The sequence below is a fragment of the Pelecanus crispus genome, chromosome 1 (genome assembly GCF_030463565.1).
Source record: "Pelecanus crispus isolate bPelCri1 chromosome 1, bPelCri1.pri, whole genome shotgun sequence".
Classification (NCBI taxonomy): domain Eukaryota; kingdom Metazoa; phylum Chordata; class Aves; order Pelecaniformes; family Pelecanidae; genus Pelecanus; species Pelecanus crispus.
The window spans coordinates 154,478,863-154,499,166 of NC_134643.1; the positions used below are offsets into that span (position 1 = coordinate 154,478,863).

General features: G+C 41.8%; 1 protein-coding gene across 2 annotated transcripts; it reads left to right on the plus strand.

Annotated features, from left to right (window-relative positions):
- The first annotated feature begins 922 nt into the window (after positions 1-922).
- CNOT11 (CCR4-NOT transcription complex subunit 11) lies at positions 923-14,452 on the plus strand. 2 transcript variants are annotated; one of them, XM_075712013.1, is made up of 7 exons: positions 923-1,349; positions 2,054-2,218; positions 6,520-6,672; positions 7,235-7,437; positions 8,214-8,416; positions 11,342-11,438; positions 14,102-14,452. In XM_075712013.1, exons 1-7 carry the CDS (start codon positions 923-925, stop codon positions 14,297-14,299), a joined length of 1,446 nt encoding a protein of 481 aa, XP_075568128.1. In that variant the 3' UTR covers positions 14,300-14,452. The 2 variants fall into 2 exon arrangements, with proteins under 2 accessions (XP_075568128.1, XP_075568138.1); XM_075712023.1 differs by lacking the exon at positions 14,102-14,452 and adding an exon at positions 11,984-14,095.
- Positions 14,453-20,304: the final 5,852 nt, after the last annotated feature.

Here is a 20,304-nt window from a genome sequence, read left to right on the forward strand (position 1 = left end):
CAAGGACTCCTTTGTTTCCTTGAATCTGCTGGCCACAGCAGGAAGTTCACTGGCATCCCCTTCCGTCTGCTTCACTATTTCAGGTGCGTACCTTGCAAGCAGACCTCTCACTGTGACCTAGTCAGCTGGTGAGTAGCTGTTCTATCAACAAGCCTTTCAGATCACACCTCATATGGCTGCAGGCGGTGCTTTTTTCCCCAAACTCATCATTTTTTAACACCTGTGTATGCATGTGAAGCCTTTACACCTCTCAGATCGTGGTTTCTTTGCCATCAATAATGTGAACTAAAAAACACATCTGTTAACTTGGTCTATATTCAGAACACCAGCTTTCAATTTATGTTATTGCAGAAACTGCATCCCATCTCTTACACCTGCACGGCTAACTAGAAAGCCAAGGTCTTCCGGGCTGGGTGAGTTGGGAGGAGCACCGATACGAGAAGGCTCAGACAGCAGCACCAGTGCCTGCTCTCAGGACTTTCCTGAGAAAGTCCTTCTTCTCTCAGCACGTACGAGGGAACGCTCTCCCCCCGGCCCATGCCCTCAGCGCTTCCCCAGGCGACGCCTGAGGCGGCTGCGGAGCCGGCTCCCCCTGCCGGCCCCAACGGCCGCCGCGCGCGCAGCCGGCGCGGCGCCAGCCAATCGCCTGCGCCCGCCCCGCCCCCGCCGGGCGGCTCGGGCCAATCCCGTTCCGCGAGGCGGGGCGGGGGCCGGGCCGCAGCTCCTCCCGCCCCCCGCGCGGCCAATCGCGTACGTGCCTCCTCGCCGCCCCGGCGCCGAGCCGGAACGCCCCGTCGCCTTACGGCCGCGCCGTAAAGCGGGGCCGGCGCGACAGCGCGCACGGCGTTACGGCAGCGGGAGAGCGGCGGGGCCGGGCCGGGCCGGGGCCGGAGCGGGAGGCGGCGGCGGCGGGTGGGGGCGGATGCCCGGGGGCGGGGGGAGCCCGGCGCCCGGCACTCAGGTGGGAGCGGAGGCGGGCGAGTCGGGCGGAGCGGCCGGCGGCGGGCCGGCGGGCGGCAGGATGAGCCTGTCGCCGAAGGAGCTGTCGAGCCTGCTGAGCATCGTGTCGGAGGAGGCGGGCGGCAGCACCTTCGAGGGCCTCTCCAGCGCCTTCCACCACTACTTCGGCAAGGCCGAGCACTTCCGCCTGGGCTCCGTCCTCGTCCTCCTGCTGCAGCAGCCCGACCTGCTGCCCAGCCCGGCGCAGCGCCTCACCGCCCTCTACCTCCTCTGGGAGATGTACCGCACCGAGCCCCTCGCCGCCAACCCCTTCGCCGCCGTCTTCGCCCACCTCCTCAACCCCGCGCCCGAGCGCGGCGGCGACGAGGCGGAGCGGACGCCGCTCTCAGGTGCGTCCCGCCGCCGGGGGCCGGGGCCGGGGCAGAGGAGCCCTCCCCGCCGCTCCTTACCTTCTTACCCCCAGCCGCCGGTGGCTTTGCACTTAACGGGCTTGGAAAAAGCGGTGGGAATTTTTCACGGCCGGCGTCTCTAGGCTTGGTGGCGGATAGGCCGCTTGGTTGGACCGTAACGCGGAGTTTTTGGGAGGAAGCCCTTAGGAGAACCTGGAGGTAATAGGAGGCTTTTGACAGCTTTAAAGCTGTGAAACAAACCCCTTGAAGAAGTACGTGAGAGTGAAACACTTTCTCCCCCTTCAGTAAATGCAAGCACGATGGCCATGGGTAAATCAGTTTCTAAAAAAAATTACTTTTGTAACTGAAAGTATGAGTTGCCATGTCTGGTCCTAGTTAATAGCTCACTAGTTGTCTAAATTAGAAAGCATGTAAAGAAACCCCTATGACTGACTGAGCATCAGATGCTGCGTGTCGAGATGCACGATACTGATCAGTATAATGCTGTATTTTACATCACTTTAGGCGCTGAGTAGGTACCAGTTTTGTATGTACTCACGACGACTCTTCAGTTGCACTGATCTTGCCATAACTTAACACATTTGTTTTGCGCTTTATTTTTGCTTGTTCTGCTTGAAGCATATGGAAACCATTAATGCTACTGCCTTAAAAATCGGGGATTGTTTTCCATTATGTCTCCACAGGCTTCTTACCTCCCATAACACCTCCAGAAAAATTCTTTCTTTCTCAACTGATGCTGGCCCCCCCTAGAGAACTGTTCAAGAAGACTCCTCGGCAGATTGCTTCAATGGACGTGGGGAACATGGCCCAGTCAGTGGATATAAGCGGGCTTCAGCTGGCGTTAGCAGGTAAGGGAGATTTGTGGCTGTGGTTCAATTATGAATGGAAATGCTGATTGTAACATGGCTATGAATTACCTGAGAAACACTCTTGTCCATCCTAAATATGAAAAAGGTTGAACTGTGCTTTAGGGTTTTCAAGCCCATAGAGAAACTTCAAGCAGAGATTACCCCTGAACTGTTTTATCCTACTTAACGAGCAGCTTTGTAAGCTTATACATCACTGCCTTAAACATGAGAACATTTTGTAAGTATAGGAAGACTTTCATCTAAAGCTTTGTGGGCAGTTTTTGGGGGTGATTTTTTGGGGGGGTGTATTTTTATCCCTTTTCACTCTTTACAGTATTTCTAGAATGAGACAGCATAGCGTAAGTGTCACGCTGTCACATACCGGTACTTCAGCTGTACCTGGCAAATTGGCTATTACAATTATATCTTCAGTTTTATAAAACAAAGTCAGATTACACGGTGTTAGCTCAAGAGTGGGCAGGTGGTCTACTTTTACTGGATTCAAAAGAAAAGCAATGTGATGCTTATCCTTTGGCAGGAGAAAAGGAGCAGGAACTTGATTGTTCTGATCACGTTGACTGATGAGTCACACCTGGAGCTAATCTGAAATAGAAAATATTGTTGGGAACAAGGAGCCAGTTTGGACAGCAAAAAATAGTGGCTTTTTTTCCTAAGAATGTGCAAATGGACCTACTCGCTTGAAGACTGACCATCCCACTTCTATATCTGTACAATGTGGTTTACTGCTCTGAGGTCAGGCACTAACTAGGCTTTCTCTGTCCCGCAGTTGTATCTTGGTATCATCATTTTTTTCTGTAGTGTCTGTCACTGGCTTGTTCACAGTGTGCAAACGTCCTCTGGTGTCCTCCTCAGCTACTATTTCCAGACTGTGCGATCTTTTGAAAATGCAAATTGAGTACCCTAACATACCTTCAAGGGGAAGCAAACCCTTCTGGTTCTTGTTGTGTTCATCCTGTCTGTGTTTTCTAGAATACTTCCATGAATTCGGATTTTGTGAAACTTCAGGTAACTTGTGATTTTTAGCAGAAGGCATATGTGATGTCTTAAAGAAGCCTGGAGTTTTTTCATTTGTTTTTATTTATTTTCCCCTTGGTACTGTGTTTGCCTTCTGAACAGTTTGTTCTCATTAAAAATAAAACATGTAGAGAACCTCAAAATTGTAGTTGTATGGATGGGTACTCTAGGCCATGCATTTTAATTTGTCCTTTATTTAAAATAGAAGACACTGATGGCTTAAAGTACAGTATAAAGTCATTAATGGGGCTTTGCAAAATTAAGCCCTGTAAGACATGCTTGTATCATTATTTACATAATATGGTAAACATGCATAATTAATTGCTTACGAGCAGTTGTGGGAGTTATGTAACAAAACAAGCTGCATCTGAAAAAGCTTCATGCAGGCTTTCTCAGGCTTCTTGCTGTAGCTCCCTAGAATAAATGTCTGCTTTCTATTCACTTTCTTAAAAGATAAAGATAAATCTTTTGCTCATTTTAATATTGTGATGCTTCTTGACTCTCCATTTGTCATTATTTCAGAAGGTCTGTGAATTCTTCAGAAGTTTTCAGTGTATTTCTTCTAATGATTCAATATGCAGGACAAAGCTGTGCTGCTGACAGTGCATAGACTTGTGTTAAGGTGCTTAGGTACAATGTTTAAGGGGTTGCATTTACACCCTATCCCCCCACATTTCCTAGAACATAACAGCTGTAAGACTTGGTGGCCCTTCAGAATTGTGGTCCCCGAGATGAATTCAGGGCTATTTAGAGCAGGATATTTTGTCTTGCTTTAAAATATGCCTGCAAAATCAACTTAAATATAATAGAAAGCATTAATTTTTTTTTTAGTATATCTATACCAATCCTTTTTTTGTAAACGGAGGAAAAAATACTTGGCTTTTCTGCTGAACTTGAGCTCATTGTGACAATTCACTTGCAACTGTATAGTGTTTTTTCTGGGTGTGGTTTTCGTTTTTGTTTTGGTTTTTTTTGTTGTTGTTTTGGTTTGGGGTTTTCCCCCCCAGAAGGAGAGTGTTGGAATAGAGTATCTGGGGAATGAGTATTAAAACTTGCTTTGTTCTCTTCTCCCTTTGGTCTACAGAATGTTCGTTCAAGCCTCGGTCTCTCCCTGTAACTTGGTTTTGTTCATCTGGTGTGTTACCATATTAAAAAAAGACACTTTCTCCTAGTTGCAGGGATGGGTCTTCTGGGAAAGTGCTTGTAACTGTTTGTCTGCTAACCCTTATTTGATTTAAGAGTAATTGACCTGTATTAAAGTTAAGTTTGTAATACATTGTAGAGTTTTCCTTTAAGAATCAAAGAAAGCTTCTTTTTACCTGTAAAAAGAAAAAAAAAAAGCTCCATAAGGGAACCTAAATGATTGTTTTCAGATTAATTTTTTTAATTTAAATATCTTAGTTCAAGATGCTATGTTCTTTCCTGTTAAATTGTCGCCTTCTGATTCTTGCTTCTGATTACCTGAAACTGTTGATCCAGCCCTAATTCTTGAAGCAGTGAGGGTGAGCTTTTGAGCGTCAATGCATATTATTAAGGGCTCATGCAGGCTTCTAAACTCACTGATTTGAAGGACTGTATCTTAAACTTTAGATTTCTAATTAAGCATCATTAATCATTTGAGATTATGGGGATACAAATACATCAGTGATTTATTTCTACCAGCTGATAGACTTAAGTTCTAGACTATAAAGACTGAAAAAAGATGCCAATGTGTTTCCCCCTGCCCCCCAAACTTCATTTGTTAAATCAACCTTTCTGTTCAGTAGCTAAATGAAAGTACTCACAAGCTGGTGTTTGAAACAGTTTATAGAGTCAAAGACATGTTTTATAAGCCAGCTCATTTGGACTTTGACTTTTAATTTTTTTTTTTTTAAAACAACTGAAAACTACGCTAGTTGTTGCCTTTAACAGAAAAACGTACCCTGCTGTGCTGCTTCAGTGAGCACATGTGCAAATGGTTGCGTGGTCTGAAAGACTTGGATAAAGTAGGACAGAAAGCCCAAAAAATAAATTAGCTATGGGTGGTGCTTTTGTTTTGATGATCCTTTCATCACTCACAGTTTCAGTGTCTCTCGTGGGTTTGGTTGGAGTCACATGAAATAGTTCATATGTATGGGAAGCTGGGAAGGGTCAATGCAGTTGCACAAAAAGGAGCAAGCACGCTTTGCTTAGAAGTGATAGGGACAGTACACTAAATCTGACAGGACTATACTTAATTAGTCAGAAAAAGAAGTGTTTAGTTTCACGTGGAACTTTTTCAAGGGATTCCTTGTGTGGTACCAACAGTTTTGGACTTTGGATTACTTATGGCTTAATCTGCTGCTTAATGCCCTCTGTGGAGAGGGGAGGACTGTATGGTGGTGTTCTGTAGTGGGTTTTTTTCTGTTTTTTTGTCTGCTGGGGTTTGTTTTGGGTTTTTTTGCCAAAGCAATGGAAAACATGATCTCTCAAAATAATACAGAGAATATAGATGATCAGTCATTAAGTCTTCAGATACAGAAGAGTGAAAGATTGTGACAGAACACCTAAAAATCTGACAATGCAAATATTGAGCCCTATAGTCTTCAAATCTTCAGCTGTGTATACTAAATTTAATATTATTTTTATCTAACTTGTTTATGTTCTGTAATTTGGCCTTTAAAAGGGACACTTCGAGCTCTTCTCAGGTTTGCTTTAGTGATGATGTATGTAGTATCACATAACAATTAAACTCCATCTTTTTCCACACAAGCACTTGCTGTAGTGTAGAATTGACAGCGAATGCGTAAGTAGCTTACGCAATGCCACTGAAATGTGTTGGATAAATTTGAATAGCTGACTTCAGGTCAAGTATGATCATTATCATTGTGGAGCCTGTAAATGTATCTGTGCAGATTTTTTCATCTCCCTGCTCCGAGAAGAAGTGATTGCAAAACTAGATACAGCACGTGAACTGTTTCAGGAGTACCATGTGAACCTACTGATGTGCTTTTAGATGCAGATTACGTCAGTTACTTACCTCTTCTAAAGCCAAGACTACGTTTCAGGTTCATTTCTATTTCTTCTTTATCCTTGTGGCATACCTCTGTCCCTTGCCCTGTCAGCTGGCACTTGGAGTGCTAGTTGCCTGACACGGTACTAAATTTCATGTTCATGTTATCCATTTGTTTTGGGGTTTTTTTTAAGCTGGTTCTTCTCCAAAGCTGCTTGTTTCTCGCTACTTTTAGTATTCCAGGCATCTCTGTTTCAATTTTATGCTTTAATATTATGGACTGGCCTTCTTTCAGAACGTCAGTCCGAGTTGCCAACACAGAGCAAGGCCAGCTTCCCCAGCATCCTCAGCGATCCTGACCCAGATTCTTCCAACTCCGGTTTTGACAGCTCTGTTGCCTCCCAGATCACGGAAGCCTTAGTGAGTGGACCAAAACCTCCTATAGAAAGTATGTGCACTTTCGCATCTTCGTGTCTGTAACTCATGACCTGCTATGTTATTACACTTCTCAAGATGAAATGTAATGTAATTCAGAAGTATTTTCAAGGTATGAAATGGGAATGAAGGTGAATGAAACGGTGCAAAACTGCGTCAGACTGTCTCCAGATCAGACTCCATAGTGTTCGCATTTCCAGACTTTCAAAAATCTGGAGCCTGTCTTCAAGTTGTTACCCGTGTCATCTGTTGGCTAAAACACTGGGTCTGATGCCTCTCAGGTCTAAATCTGCATTGACTGTTAACACCTTCCAAGGAAGCAGTTACTGTGGAAGGAAAAAAGCCCACAGAATCAGTAACTTAGTGATCTGAATCAAGGGGAAAAACAGGCTGATGTAACAGCATCACTAAAAATCAGAAATAAATGTTTTTCTGGGGCGCAAATAAGGTTGTAATGCTGTTCTCAGTGTTAAAAATAGCTTAAAGAAATGGGGGCTTTGGGGGTGGTCTTTTTGTACTGATGTAAAACCGAATACCTGAAGCTTAAAAAATGTTTCACATTGTTTCCATTTTAGGTCACTTTCGACCAGAGTTTATTCGACCACCACCTCCGCTCCATATATGTGAGGATGAATTGGCTTGGTTAAATCCAATAGAGCCAGATCACACAATTCAGTGGGATAAGTCCATGTGCGTTAAGAACAGCACTGGAGTTGAGATAAAAAGAATCATGGCAAAAGCTTTTAAAAGTCCCTTGACTTCCCCACAGCAAACACAGGTAAGTATCATGCACTTTTCAGTCTAAAAGGCTTTTTCTAACAAGCTGTCTATAAACTCATGTATTTTAGAAAAGTTGGATCACTTTAATTGATCTGTGTTTAGATTCAGGAAACTCCAAGGACTTTAAATTGTAAAAACCCAAAAGTTTTGACTTGGGTTTATATGAATAAGGAGGAAATCTTTACATTTCATAGCACTGACTGGATATAGTTGATCAATAAGTGGCACCAATATTTTTCTGCATGGAAAAATCTTCTTATAACAAAGTTGTTCATGCTTCTGTGGAAGCTTTTGATAAGTAATTATTTCAGAAATGCCAACACCATTTTTTTTTTCCTCAATTTGATAGTTACTACCCCTGATTTCAGTGTGCTTTTTTGATAATCATTATGCCAGCACTATAAAATATCCTTTATTTGCAGAACTTTTTCTGACAACAATGAACTCAAAATTGAGGTTCCTTTCTGCTGGACAGGAAATTAAAGAAGGCTGAAGCTTTTCATGGTGTTTTTCCTCCCTTCCTTGCCACCCACTGATAAAAGACTACTAAATGCCTTATTAAAGGTTTTATGGGCACAGTTGCCTTTACATAGAAATTTTAAAGTATGCCTCCAGTGTCCTTCAGTAGAGATGCCTAAATCTAAAGGGTTATCATTCTCCTGTAGCTTAGATGTATTATAGCAGTTTCTTCAAGCAGTGATGTGAATAGTTAAGGGGAAAAAAACCCAACCCCAAACCCAAGGTTTTTTATTTGTTTGTTTGTTTTCTTTACAGCTCCTTGGAGAACTGGAAAAGGACCCCAAGCTTGTTTACCATATTGGTCTCACTCCTGCCAAATTGCCAGACCTGGTTGAAAACAATCCTTTAGTAGCTATAGAAATGTTGCTGAAACTGATGCAGTCTAGTCAGATAACAGAGTATTTTTCTGTCTTGGTCAACATGGATATGTCCTTACATTCAATGGAAGTTGTAAATCGGTGAGTACTATCTCAAATCTAAGAAGGTTTCCTTAAATATGTAAAATAAAAAACTGAACAGTTATTAAGTGATTGTGAGGCTGGCCACAGCGCTGTATTTGAATGCATTCCAAAGACCTACCAAAAAGTAACAGGAATTGAAGAAATGACTAGTCAGATTACAGTGAAGGAAAAGAGTATCAAACTATCATTCCCTTTTCAATTTCTCCATGCTGTTTGTGGTGTTGTGGTTTTTTAATACTCTTTTAATAATAAGACATAGTGTGCTCTGACTAATCCTGCAGAGGAAGAGACTGCTGTGGATTTGTTGCTTTCTACGATTACTGGACTGTCTAAGTCTACTTGCTTTTCATGTAGTTCCTTATTGATGGCGCCTGTAGTTAAAGAAGAAAACCTCTTATTTTAATCCAGACTGAGTTTTTAGTTAGCTGTGGGTTGGTAATAAAGAATTGAACCTCTTAAACATCTTCAGTGCTAAGTTCAGAGAATGCTGACAATTTTTAAGTTCCTTTGTACAGCAGTGCTATTTTAAAATATTACTTTAGTGTTAACAGCTTCCTGTTAGCAGCAGCAAAACTGCAACTTAACAGGAAAAAAACCCACAGTTTCCCAGCAGAAAGATGCTGGTGGGGGCATATATGTTACATTTTATATTAATTATTTATAAAACTATACAATAATTAAATATTTTGTTTTAATTAAAATAATTTTATATTAATTATTTATAACATACCATATTTTACCATATTAGGTATGGTGAAAAGCACATTTCTTGCACAGGTGCTGTGCTAGTTAATATTTCAGTTCCTGCTCCGAGAATGGAGAGGCTTATCCAAAGAAAACACTGTGTTACTCTTTAATATTAGCAAAGTGTTTCTACTTTGAAAAGAATGGGGAAATACATGTTGTGATGTGGATAACTTCAACTGGAGCTGCTAATTACTAGAAAATCATTTTAGCAAACATTGATATGTTCAGCTCAAAACAGGATTTAAAATGGTTGTCACTTAAGGGAGGGAGTCTGTCACTGCAATCTATGGTGTGCCTAAAGTTTTATTCAGACATCAGGTTCCTGATTACTCTATAAATTTCACTGGCAAGTACATGTCCTATGTCCCAGGAAGCTGCAAGTTTAGTTACTGACTTGCAAAATGACCAATTACTGGATGTGTATGGTTTTGTCACTGTAGTGACTGTCACTCCCTCTAATGGGTCACAATCCAGTTGTTCTGATGAAGAATTCACGTTCTTTTCTCATATCTTAAAAATTAGCCTCGTCTCTAGCTTCTGTCTTCTCTTTCAACTGAGATAGCAGTTGTGTTTTATTGGGACATCTGGAAATGTTAATTTTGATCCTTCTTGAAGTATGCTTGTGTGGAAGATAGAAGACTACAGTGGGAAGAAGGGCAGTTATTGTGAGAATCCTCCACAAAAACTTAACAGCTAATCTGCTTTAAATGCAACTTGCATTCTTGATGTGGCTTAAGTGAACAAAAGGTGGCATTGTTAAATAGCCATCCTGCTTTACGTTCATGCCCTGTCTTCATTGGGAATAACTTCTGCATACAGGTACAACCCATTTTGCTTAACAGAATGCTAGTCCCTTCAATGGGAAGACTTCTCAGACAGCTAATCCCCACAAACTACAAAAGTCCATCTCTCCCACTTACTTTCTCCCATTTCTTGGCAATGTGAACTACCAAATCAGCCTCGTTCAGCAGTCTCTTTGCAGCAGAGTTGAATTGCACCTTAAATGTCATTTGAGGAAAGAAACATTTCTGAAATAAATCCCTCCCTGCTGGTGCAGACTGATGGCAGTTACTGCTCTGATGTTGGGCTAATGATCACAACATGGGGAAACAGTGGTAAGAAAAGAGCTTTTACTCCTGTCCAGGATAGCTACACCACCAGTCAGGCATGCTGGTTCTCCCACAGTGTAACTACCGTAGGAGCAACTTTTCTCAAACTGCAAAATGGCTGTCAGTGCAAACAGGGAGACACTGATTTTTAAGTGAAATAAGACAAAAACTTGAAACTGAAATGTCTAAAACATGCACTGTTCTCCTTATTGCCCCCCCCCCCCCCCCTCCCCCCCGCCTTTCACTACTTGAGATAGGACTGTGATTAGAGTTACTCTGGTCAAATTCTGTTGTAACTTTATGGCAGTTCTACCGTTAGCGTATGTTATTATCTTGAGAGCGGTATTGCTTTTTCAATTAAGAAACAGTGGCAGCTTCAATACTTTAGTAGTCAGTATTGTGAAACCACAAATAGGTGTGCTTTGCTGTTAACCCTGAAAAATAACACTAATACCATTCTTTAATGCAGTAGTTCTCCAATTCTTCTGAGGTAAGAAACTTCTGAAATGATGATGCATCATTAATCTCTAACATTTTCATCTAGTCAGGGTGTCTCTTATTTGAGCTGTAAATATTCATATTGTTTCAGTTCCTAGGACTAAAACTTGGATCTGAAGGAAACCAATCTTTTGCTGTAACAAAGGAGTTATTCTGGTTGTATATTTAACGAAGGAGTTCAGCACCTGAAATTCAAATATGAATAAGCAAAATTGTATCGCAGTGCTTACTGCAGAAGAATCTTGGCACTCAGCCTGTGGGCTTTGTTGTAAATTGGAAACCAGTATCATTGATTTCTGTAAGATGTAGCAAATGTTTGTAGGTGTGTCAAACATACTAGAAATGAGTCTAACTCAGCTTCTGTACTGTGTCAGAGTTAAAAAAAAGTTTTGGACTCTTAATGAAGGCATTTAAATGATTAGAAATGTGTCTGTGGAAGCTGTCAGAAATCAGCTCTGTATGACATGACTAGGAATAAACTAATACCACAGGTCTACCTCATCTGTTTTGCAATGGAACCACTAGATTTATGGCTTCATAAACCACTGGATATTTTTAATTTGAACAGGCTTACTACTGCAGTTGATCTCCCACCTGAATTTATTCATCTTTATATCTCCAATTGTATCTCCACCTGTGAACAGATTAAAGACAAATATATGCAGGTGAGTACTTCAGTAAATTGGTTAGGAAAGTGCATCCCATATATTGCTCTGTGTAATATGTGCTGAGATTTTATAAGGCTGATAGTATTAAGTTATTCTGTCTTAACTGCTTCTTTATTTCAAAGGCACATTTTTTTTTTTCCTAACACACTGTGCAGTTCTTTATAGTGTTTAAAAGATGTTTCTTCACCTTTTTACAAGACTTCACAGGTAATTACTATTCCCTGTTTTTCTGTAAACATCATACACTTCTTCCTGGCAAAACTGCAGGTTTATGTGACTCAGGTCCTTACATGCAACAGGTTTATCTGTCACTCAGTGTGCCTTTTCTTCACCCCCAGTATTAGTTGTTTGCTTTCTGCTTAGTTTTAAGCTTCAAGTTTCTTTTCTGTACAAAACTTTTGAGGTGATGTTAAAAAACTCATGTGGAAGTCTTGCCCCTCAATCATGACTATTACTGACCTACAACAGCTTGCAGATCTCCTCAAAGACCTAAAAACCTTCTGTTTTCTGTCTTCCTAACACCATAATCTCTGTTTTCCAAGCCTGTCATACTTCCTCAGTACCAGCATGCAAGTTGCAGCCACTTCAGGGATCTTTACACCCTGGGGAGCTTTCCACACCTCTGGCACACCAGGCTGTCTACATGCTGTGCGAGGTACTTCCTTCTATCCTAAACGGATCTGTTGGCTTTACCAGGTGCCCAGTAGAACTTGTTTTCTTGGATACATCATTGGTGAAAACCAGTTCCACGTTCGGTTTACCCAAGGCTTTGTGAATCTTGACCAAGTCCTGCCTCAGCTTTTTCCTCTCAATACCAAAGGACTGCAACCTCTTTAGTCTTTTGCAACAAGGCAGCTGTTCCTGTCCTTTAAGCTTTTTTTGGTGTCCTTCTCTAGTGCCTTCTCTAGCTCTACTATATCCTTAAGCTGCAGAGACAGAAAATTGTGTGCAGTACAAAGGATATGGGTGCAATGTGATAGCAGCAAAAACCCCTCTGTCTTGTTCTCAGTACCCTTCCAGATGATGACTAACAGTTTGTTATCTTTTGGTGGCTGCTGATGCTTCTCTGCTTTAGGATTCTGCCAGGCATACATGGGTGGCTTGGTCTGTGACCTGCTGAATAGCTGTGCCTGTTACATTTGGTAAAACAGGAAAACAGCAGCAGACCTGTGCTGCAGCTGAGAATATGCCCACAGAGTGGGACACTGTGCCCAAAGAGGCTGCTGAGAGCATATAGCAGCTGTGCTTCAGGCACATGGGACAAAAAAGAACAGAGGGTCAAGGAACACATACTGATCACCAAGTAGTACGCGAAGCTTGTGAGATCTAACACTTGTTAATACTGCATATGAGGCCTCACAGCAACTGAGACACAAGATGTTTTGTTTGAAAAGCACAGTCAAAACCCCTCTTATTGGAAGTGAAAGAGGCACAATCCTCAGAGATTGGGAGTCAGCCAGCATCTTGCACTTGTACTTTTCTTCCGAGTTTCAGGTTCCTCGATTACTACTCTTGTAACTTAATTTGTGTTGCAGAGAAAACATGGGATGCCTTTTGATTGCAGTGAAGGAAGTAACTTGCTCAGTTTCTGAATTCTCTTGGTATAGGTAGCAAATTTTGCAGTAGTAAGCTCTGTTCCTGTAAAAATAGTTGGTAGCTTATTTCAGTGTCAAATAATCTTACGTACTTTGGACACTTAATCTATCAAATCCCCTCAGTTCTGTCTGATAAACATTATTCATGTGTATAGTGCTTTTAGAGAAAGGTTTGGTTTCAACTCTTTCTCACAATGTGAACTATGAGACCACTTTAATGATAAAGTAAGATCTGCTTTTGTCCTTGAGGAAGAATGTACTCTGTATAAAGCAGATGGCTAGTGACTGGATCTGTGTATGACAAATTGTAGGTGGCTAAGTCTCCACTTCCCAACTCCCAGCGTGCTCTACAAGGTGTTACTTAAGCAGCCCTTAGGAAGGAGAAACACTTGACATCCCATCTTTTCACTGGAGCAGGTGGAAAATTGTAACTCGCAGCCATGATCTCTGAAGTGTCATCTTGGATTAGGTGTCCCTGGTACTTCTTTCCTTCTAAAATAAGAGCAAGAGGGTCATACGCTAATTCAGCTGTAGAGCACTTCCCACAAAGCAAGTTTGGCATCAGTTTTGCTGCTGTCTCTTCTCAGCTGGAGTGCCTTAATCATGTGGTGACTGGGGAATTTTGAGATGTGAAGCTTGCTCATTTTTCTTTATGGTCTTATTGTAGAAAATAAGACTAAGCAAGAGGGGTACCCTAGTGGTGACATCATCTTGGGCTATGATCCCTTCTCTCTGACTCTATTCAGAGATTACATAAAAAAGAAATTAAGTACAGTGCATATGTAGATCTGGTGCTTTGTTTGTGCATGGGATTAATCTTGAGAAAGCTCCTGTATCCAGAAGTAAAGTACTATAGAGCAGAAGAGTCCATTTTTTTTAAATATAGTAGCAGTATGAGAGGTAGAAGAGTAGGGGCAGCATGCACAAAGCTTGGGAACAAGATTTCTGCTAAAGGTAAGTTGCTCGTGAAATGCCTCGGCTGTACTGCTGAGGGTCAACGGTCCTTTACCTGACTTGGTTGCAAATATTTATTTGGATTATGAAACTGTATCTCTTCTGTTTCAGAACCGCCTGGTACGTCTTGTTTGTGTCTTTCTTCAGTCTTTAATCCGAAACAAAATTATTAATGTACAGGACTTGTTTATAGAAGTGCAAGCATTCTGTATTGAGTTCAGTCGGATACGAGAAGCAGCTGGCCTTTTCAGATTGCTGAAGACACTAGACACTGGGGAAAATCCATCAGAGACAAAAACATCAAAATAAACTGTGTCACTGGCAAAAAAACCCCCAAAAACCTGCCAGAGTTCTCTACCAATTACTTGTATATTTAAAACTGAAATCACTGGATTAATGATGCAATACACTATAAATTGCGTTTTATGCATTTAAACAATAAATAATGTTTTTTCTGATACACATGCTTGAGTTTGTGAAATGTGTTAGGCCTTACACTTAGGCTATTTTTGACTACGGGTTAAGCTCTGTATGCCACATACGTATCCTGAACTACAGGCTCTAATTCCGGAGGGGATGTAAATGATACTTGGCCACTTCACAGCAAGTTTAAGTATTAATCTGGCACTCACTGTCTTTGTGTCCAAAAGTCAACTTGTATCCAAATAAGTAACTTCAGTTCCTGTTTGCCCTTTCTTTATGGTCTAAGACCTTCTAGAAGCTGGACACAACTTCGTCATGCGTGCTGTTTTGGGTAAGGGAAAGTCTGTTTTGAGGTCTAGAAAAAGCTAAAGGCTTATCTTTACATGGCAGAAATGAAATCTTGGGTGCTGTAGGCCCAAAGTGGTACTCTCATTTTTCAAGATCACTGCGTTTTTCCAGACTACTGGCCTCATACAGTCAGCAGTTGGAAGTACCACACCTATTTCATGCTTGTAAGAACGTTTCACTGAAGAAAGATGGTCCCATTTGTTTGATAAAAATCCAAGTCTTGAGCTGCTTCTCACTTCAGAACTTGCACAGGCAGTTGCTCTGTGGCTACCAAAATTAAAATAGCCTCCTCCTTCTAAAACATACAGTCAGAGTACTATTCAGCTGTTAGATGCCAGGTGTTGGGGAAGGAGTCTGCTGAAGTATTATTTTAAGCTGACAGTAGACTAGGTGCTGTTTCAGCCCTGAGACTGAAAAGGAAAGTAACTTGAAAAGCGAGCTAGTTCTAATTTCATATGCTGCTTGATAAATGAAAGCTGTTGTAAATCTACATCTGCTTCTCAAATTTTTATGACGTGCAAGATCAATAATGCAAGGTCAAGACTGTCTTAGCTTTCTCTTTCCAAGTAATTTGAATTGCTGAATTGCTTGGATTGAAAAATCCCATCGATCTTTCACCTCATGCAGCATAATCTGTTGGTAAGAAGTCCTGTGAGAAGCATTCTCCAGTCATTAGGGGTTAGACTTGTATAGCTTCCCAGAGTTAAGAGGTATTAGGCCAAGTAAAGTAGCATTTATTTAAGGTCTGGTCCAATTCTAGACATTCCTTCTAAAACCCAGGCCATTTGCTGTAAGTCATTGTTAGCAGCAACAGTTAACCTAGCTTGTGCACTAAATTTGTACCTTAATGCTTTACATCTAGTAAAGGTGAAGTACAATTTTGACTGTCTTCTATGTACTAATACCCCTCTTCAAAAACATGGTTTAAAAAATGCCCCACTTTACATAGATTTTAGGCTTTTGTTTGGAACTTAGTACTACAGCTTATAACAAAGTAATAGGCTCCATCAGAAAACTGATTACTACTGCTTCAAGGCATGACAGTATACCTTATGATTTACAGAATTAACTTTAAAAGAACTTAAGCCTTGCCAAAAAAAAAAAAAAAAAAAAAAAAAAGCGGCTGCTGCTATAGGAAAAGCCTAGCTGTACTGCCTCTTCACAAGTATTTGCTTGAGTTGTACTGCCATACATAAACCTCCAATCCCTGGATGTGTTCTGTAACTAAAAAAAAAAAATCAATTATCAAGAAACAGTCTTATGATTTTTATCACAGGCACTTCTGCAATATATTTCTATACTTGGGCAATAGGCACAGCACATTAATTTCAGAGCCCTGTGTATGGATGAAAACATTGCAACTTGTTACTGAATTTGCTGTATGCTTCTGCATCGTTCGCTTGTCAGGAGGGAAGTTCCTACATTGCCTGGCATATTGGGTTTACGTGGCAGGGTTGCGGCAGTGGGGGGGGGGGGGCTGCAGGGTGGGCCCTGTGCCAGACCCAACCAGTTACCAGCTGGCGCAGGTGAGCCCCTCAGCCAGGCTGGTGGCACCTCTGTGGTAGCTCCACGTACCCCATGGAGAGGACCCACGCTGGAGCAGTTCTTTAAGAACTGCAGCCCATGGGAGGGACCCTCCCCTGGAGCAGGGGAAGAGTGTGAGGAAGGAACAGCAGAGACCAAATGTTACTTGCTGACCACAACCCTCCTTCCCCTGCCACCACTCACAGGGAAGGGGGAGGTAGAAGAGTCAGGAGGAAGGGAGTACAGGTGAGCCAAGGAAGACCAGGGAGAAAGAAACATGGTTTTGGTTTTGTCCTTGTTTCTCACTATCCTACCCTATTTTTAAATGGCAATTAATTAAAATTAATCTTCATCGAGTCAAGTATGGTTTTGGCTGTGATGATAACTGTTTATCTTGACCCATGAGTTTTTCCATATTATTTTCTTCCCCTGTCCTATTGAGGAGTGCAAGGGAGAGGAGCTGGGTGGGCATCTAGCAGCCAGCCAAGGTTAACCCACCACAACCAGGTATTGGTTACATGGTGGGGGGGAAATCTACAACATGCAGAAAGGATTGCCCCTGTACCTACTGTCATGGTTCAACCCAAGCCAGCAACTAGCTGGGGGGAAGAAAATCAGAAGAGTAAAAGTGAGAAAACTCATGGGTTGAGACAGTTTAATAAGTGAGGCAAAAGCTGCACACACAAGCAAAGCAAGGAATTCATTCACTACTTCCCATCAGCAGGCAGGTGTTCAGCCATCTCCAGGAAACAGGGCTCCATCACATGTAATGGTTACTGGGGAAGACAAAACACCACCACTCTGAACATCCCCCCCGCTTCCTTCTTCTTCCCCCAGCTTTATGTGCTGAGCATGACATCATATGGTGTGGGATATCCCCCTGGTCAGTTGGGGTCAGCTGTCCCAGCTGTGTCCTCTCCCAGCTTCTTGTGCACCCCCAGCCTGCTCGCTGGTGGGGTGGGGTGAGAAACGGAAAAGGCCTTGACTCAGTGTAAGCACTGCTCAGCAGTAATGAAAACAGCCCTGTGTTACCAACACTGTTGTCAGCACAAATCCAAAACATAGCCCCATACTAGCTACTATAAGAAAATTAACTACCCCAGCCAAAACCAGCACAGCTACCTAGCATGAAGTTAAGCTTGTTTTGTGCTGTGCTACTTGAGTGTCTCAGACCCATTTACGTAAGTGTAGCAAAGAAAACAAACCCCACAAGCTTCTCAGACATTGCTTTTTAAAAGGTCTGTATAATTTATTATGGAATTTGAGCTTTTAGCCATGAAGTTACAACAACAATGCATAACTTGACATTCTTACAGTTGTACATACACAATGGAAAAGACACAGTCCAATGCTTAATCCAAACAATGCAACCAAGTTAGTACAAGGTTACCATAAAAGACAGTCGATTGTGAATAGTTGTTGACAGACTAGCAAGTTCAAATGGTTCTCTACAGTTATGTTTACAGTAGAAGTAACTGGCTTCAAAGTTTTGGACTTAAGCTTCAGACTAACAAAACAATGAAAACTCAAATTACTTTGCTCTTCGGAATTAAGTAGGATATGCTCATTTAAAAATGCAGTATCATTACCATGTTTCAGATGGTGACAAGTAGCTTCAGGTCCAATGGAAGTATAGTGGACATTTTCCAGGCAATGCATTCTTCACACAAACACATGCAATTATAGAAACATTCTACTTTTAAAACTTTCTCAAATCAAGTTTTGCAATACAGCAGGATATCTGAGGAGAGAGATCAGGACCCATACTGAACAAAACCAAAAGCCTTCAGCTTGATTTGTGCATGTTTTATCTACAATTCCAATTCCCAAATCTTCACATATCACCTACGAGAGAAAAGAACACATCTAGTAAAGATCAGTCTCAAGGACAGAGGACATGTCACAATTTTTACAGCCATTCTGGTTAAAAAAAAAAAGAAAATGCTGCTGCCATTTTCCATTTCAGGAACTGTAATTCACTGAGGCCCTATTATAAGACTGCATCTCCAACTTATCCAAGGGAAGAGTCTTGTTCTTCCCTCCTCCACCCCAACTCCTCATCCCCTTAGCCCAGCTCTAAAACTCAGACAATTGCACAGTAAGGATATTCAGTTTCCTAGCTTGTCAAAATACAGCTCCGATAGATTTAATTTTCTGCCACCTAAGCTGAATTAGTTTATCACATACCCTTAATCTGACTGCAAGACAGAGCAAAGTAAATAGAGGAGAAAAGGAAACCAGAAAGGACGACTCCATCTCTCCTTGCAACAGCCAGCTATTAAATTGGTGCAAGCCAGTGTGCAAAGTCTCACCCAGCCCGCTGGCTGCAGGGAGACATACAGAAGGGAACAGTCTCCTCTCAAGCTACCAATGCAATTTAATTCACCCAGCAGCCCACACCAAGAACTCCATTCCTTCCAGGTGAACCCAACAAGATATTGCCATCTGACTCCTCTACTAGATTTCAGCACATTCTTATTGATCTCAGTATCTTCATCCAGTGCAGAAACACTACCATTCAACGCCAACTGCTGAAAATCAAACCAATGAAAACTACATATGCAACCTCTCCACTCAACAAGAAGAAAACCCCCAAAACACCACCAACAAAAACAAAGCAAACAAACAAAAAAACACCCCACCAAAAAGAAAACAAAAAACCCAAACAAAAAAGCAAACAAAACCCCCAAACACCCACCTAACCATCACCAAAATACCATCATTACTGGCTTGATTCAGGGTGCTACAGACTCTGTTGAGCAAAAGTTCCCAGTTTTACCAGACACTTGGGACATCGATGCGTAACAAAAACATATCTTTATTACACAGTGTGGTAACAACTGAAAAAATATTCCACAAATTCAGAATGCCATTCTTAGACTACTGGTGTATACTTCGAAGTACAGTTGATATTGCTGACAGCAGTTGCATGTCTAGACTTGTCTAGACAGAAGCCTGCTTTTATGGGGCAGCTAAATAATCAGCCCAACCTGCTGTGTCCTATCTGCTGCCATCATAGTGTAAAATGAACACCTTTTGCTTCTGATCAAGCTCATCAAAACCAGCAAGTGTAGATACTGCCTCTGCCTCAGACATCCTCTGAACCACGGGGCACAGAAGTGGGGTAACCATCGCTACACACTTGCTGGGCTCCTCTCTGCACAGCTACTACTGCCTAGACTTAGAGAAGGCTTAGCAGGCCAGGCAGAAAACCAGGATGACCACTCCTGAATCAAGAAGTGATTAAAAGAAGTCTATGCATGTTTGACAAAGTTGTTGCAATGGTGTTTCTCCGTGCCAGTTACACCCTGGCACAGGACTGGAATTCCCAAAGTGTAACAGCCTAGCTTTGGCAGGAATATACCAGTGCCCGATTTATTAAGTCAGCATGGATTAAAAGCATTCTCACTGTAGTTAAATTATTCTACAACTCCTCTGGCATACCTCCAGAACCTAGCACTGATGACTGGCAACAGGTTACTGGGCTACATTCACATACTCGAGGGGAGGGCGAGAGGCAGGGGGAAGGAGTTACTGCTATCTAATCAAAGTTCCCTAGTACATGCAAAGAATCTCCTCCAAGCATTGCTTAGCGCCAAAGACGAATCCAGTCTAGGGGTAGTTAGTAAAAGAAAATCCAAATTTTCTAGTTAAGTTGGTACTGCAGGTAATTAAACTCACTATTAACATGCATTTAGATCTGAAATGTCTACAGTTCATTTTTGCTTGCTATCAAGTCTGAAAGCTGAAGTTAGTTTAAGCAGTTATTTACTATCAAATTTATTCTCCAGTTTGGCTTTTTGTAGACTATTATTAGTAAACTAAGATTTCTGAACAAAGAGGCCCTCTAGTCTCACTTTAAACACCAGTCCATTTTGACATGTTCATAGCTCCTTTTTAAAATCACGTAAACTTTACAAATCTTCTCCTTAACAGTAACACCAGAACTAACAAAGCTGTACCAATGAACGTGGTACTAACAAAACTCATTCTACAACACCAACATGCCCCAGTCCTGG

What these genes read in the sequence shown, in the direction of transcription:
- CNOT11 (XM_075712013.1), top strand. Translation starts at nt 923, where the DNA reads ATGCCCGGGGGCGGGGGGAGCCCGGCGCCCGGCACTCAGGTGGGAGCG. An exon ending in GCTTCAGCTGGCGTTAGCAG is followed by an intron (nt 2,219 to 6,519) that starts GTAAGGGAGATT and finishes GCCTTCTTTCAG; the next exon opens with AACGTCAGTCCGAGTTGCCA. An exon ending in CTTCCCCACAGCAAACACAG is followed by an intron (nt 7,438 to 8,213) that starts GTAAGTATCATG and finishes TTTTCTTTACAG; the next exon opens with CTCCTTGGAGAACTGGAAAA.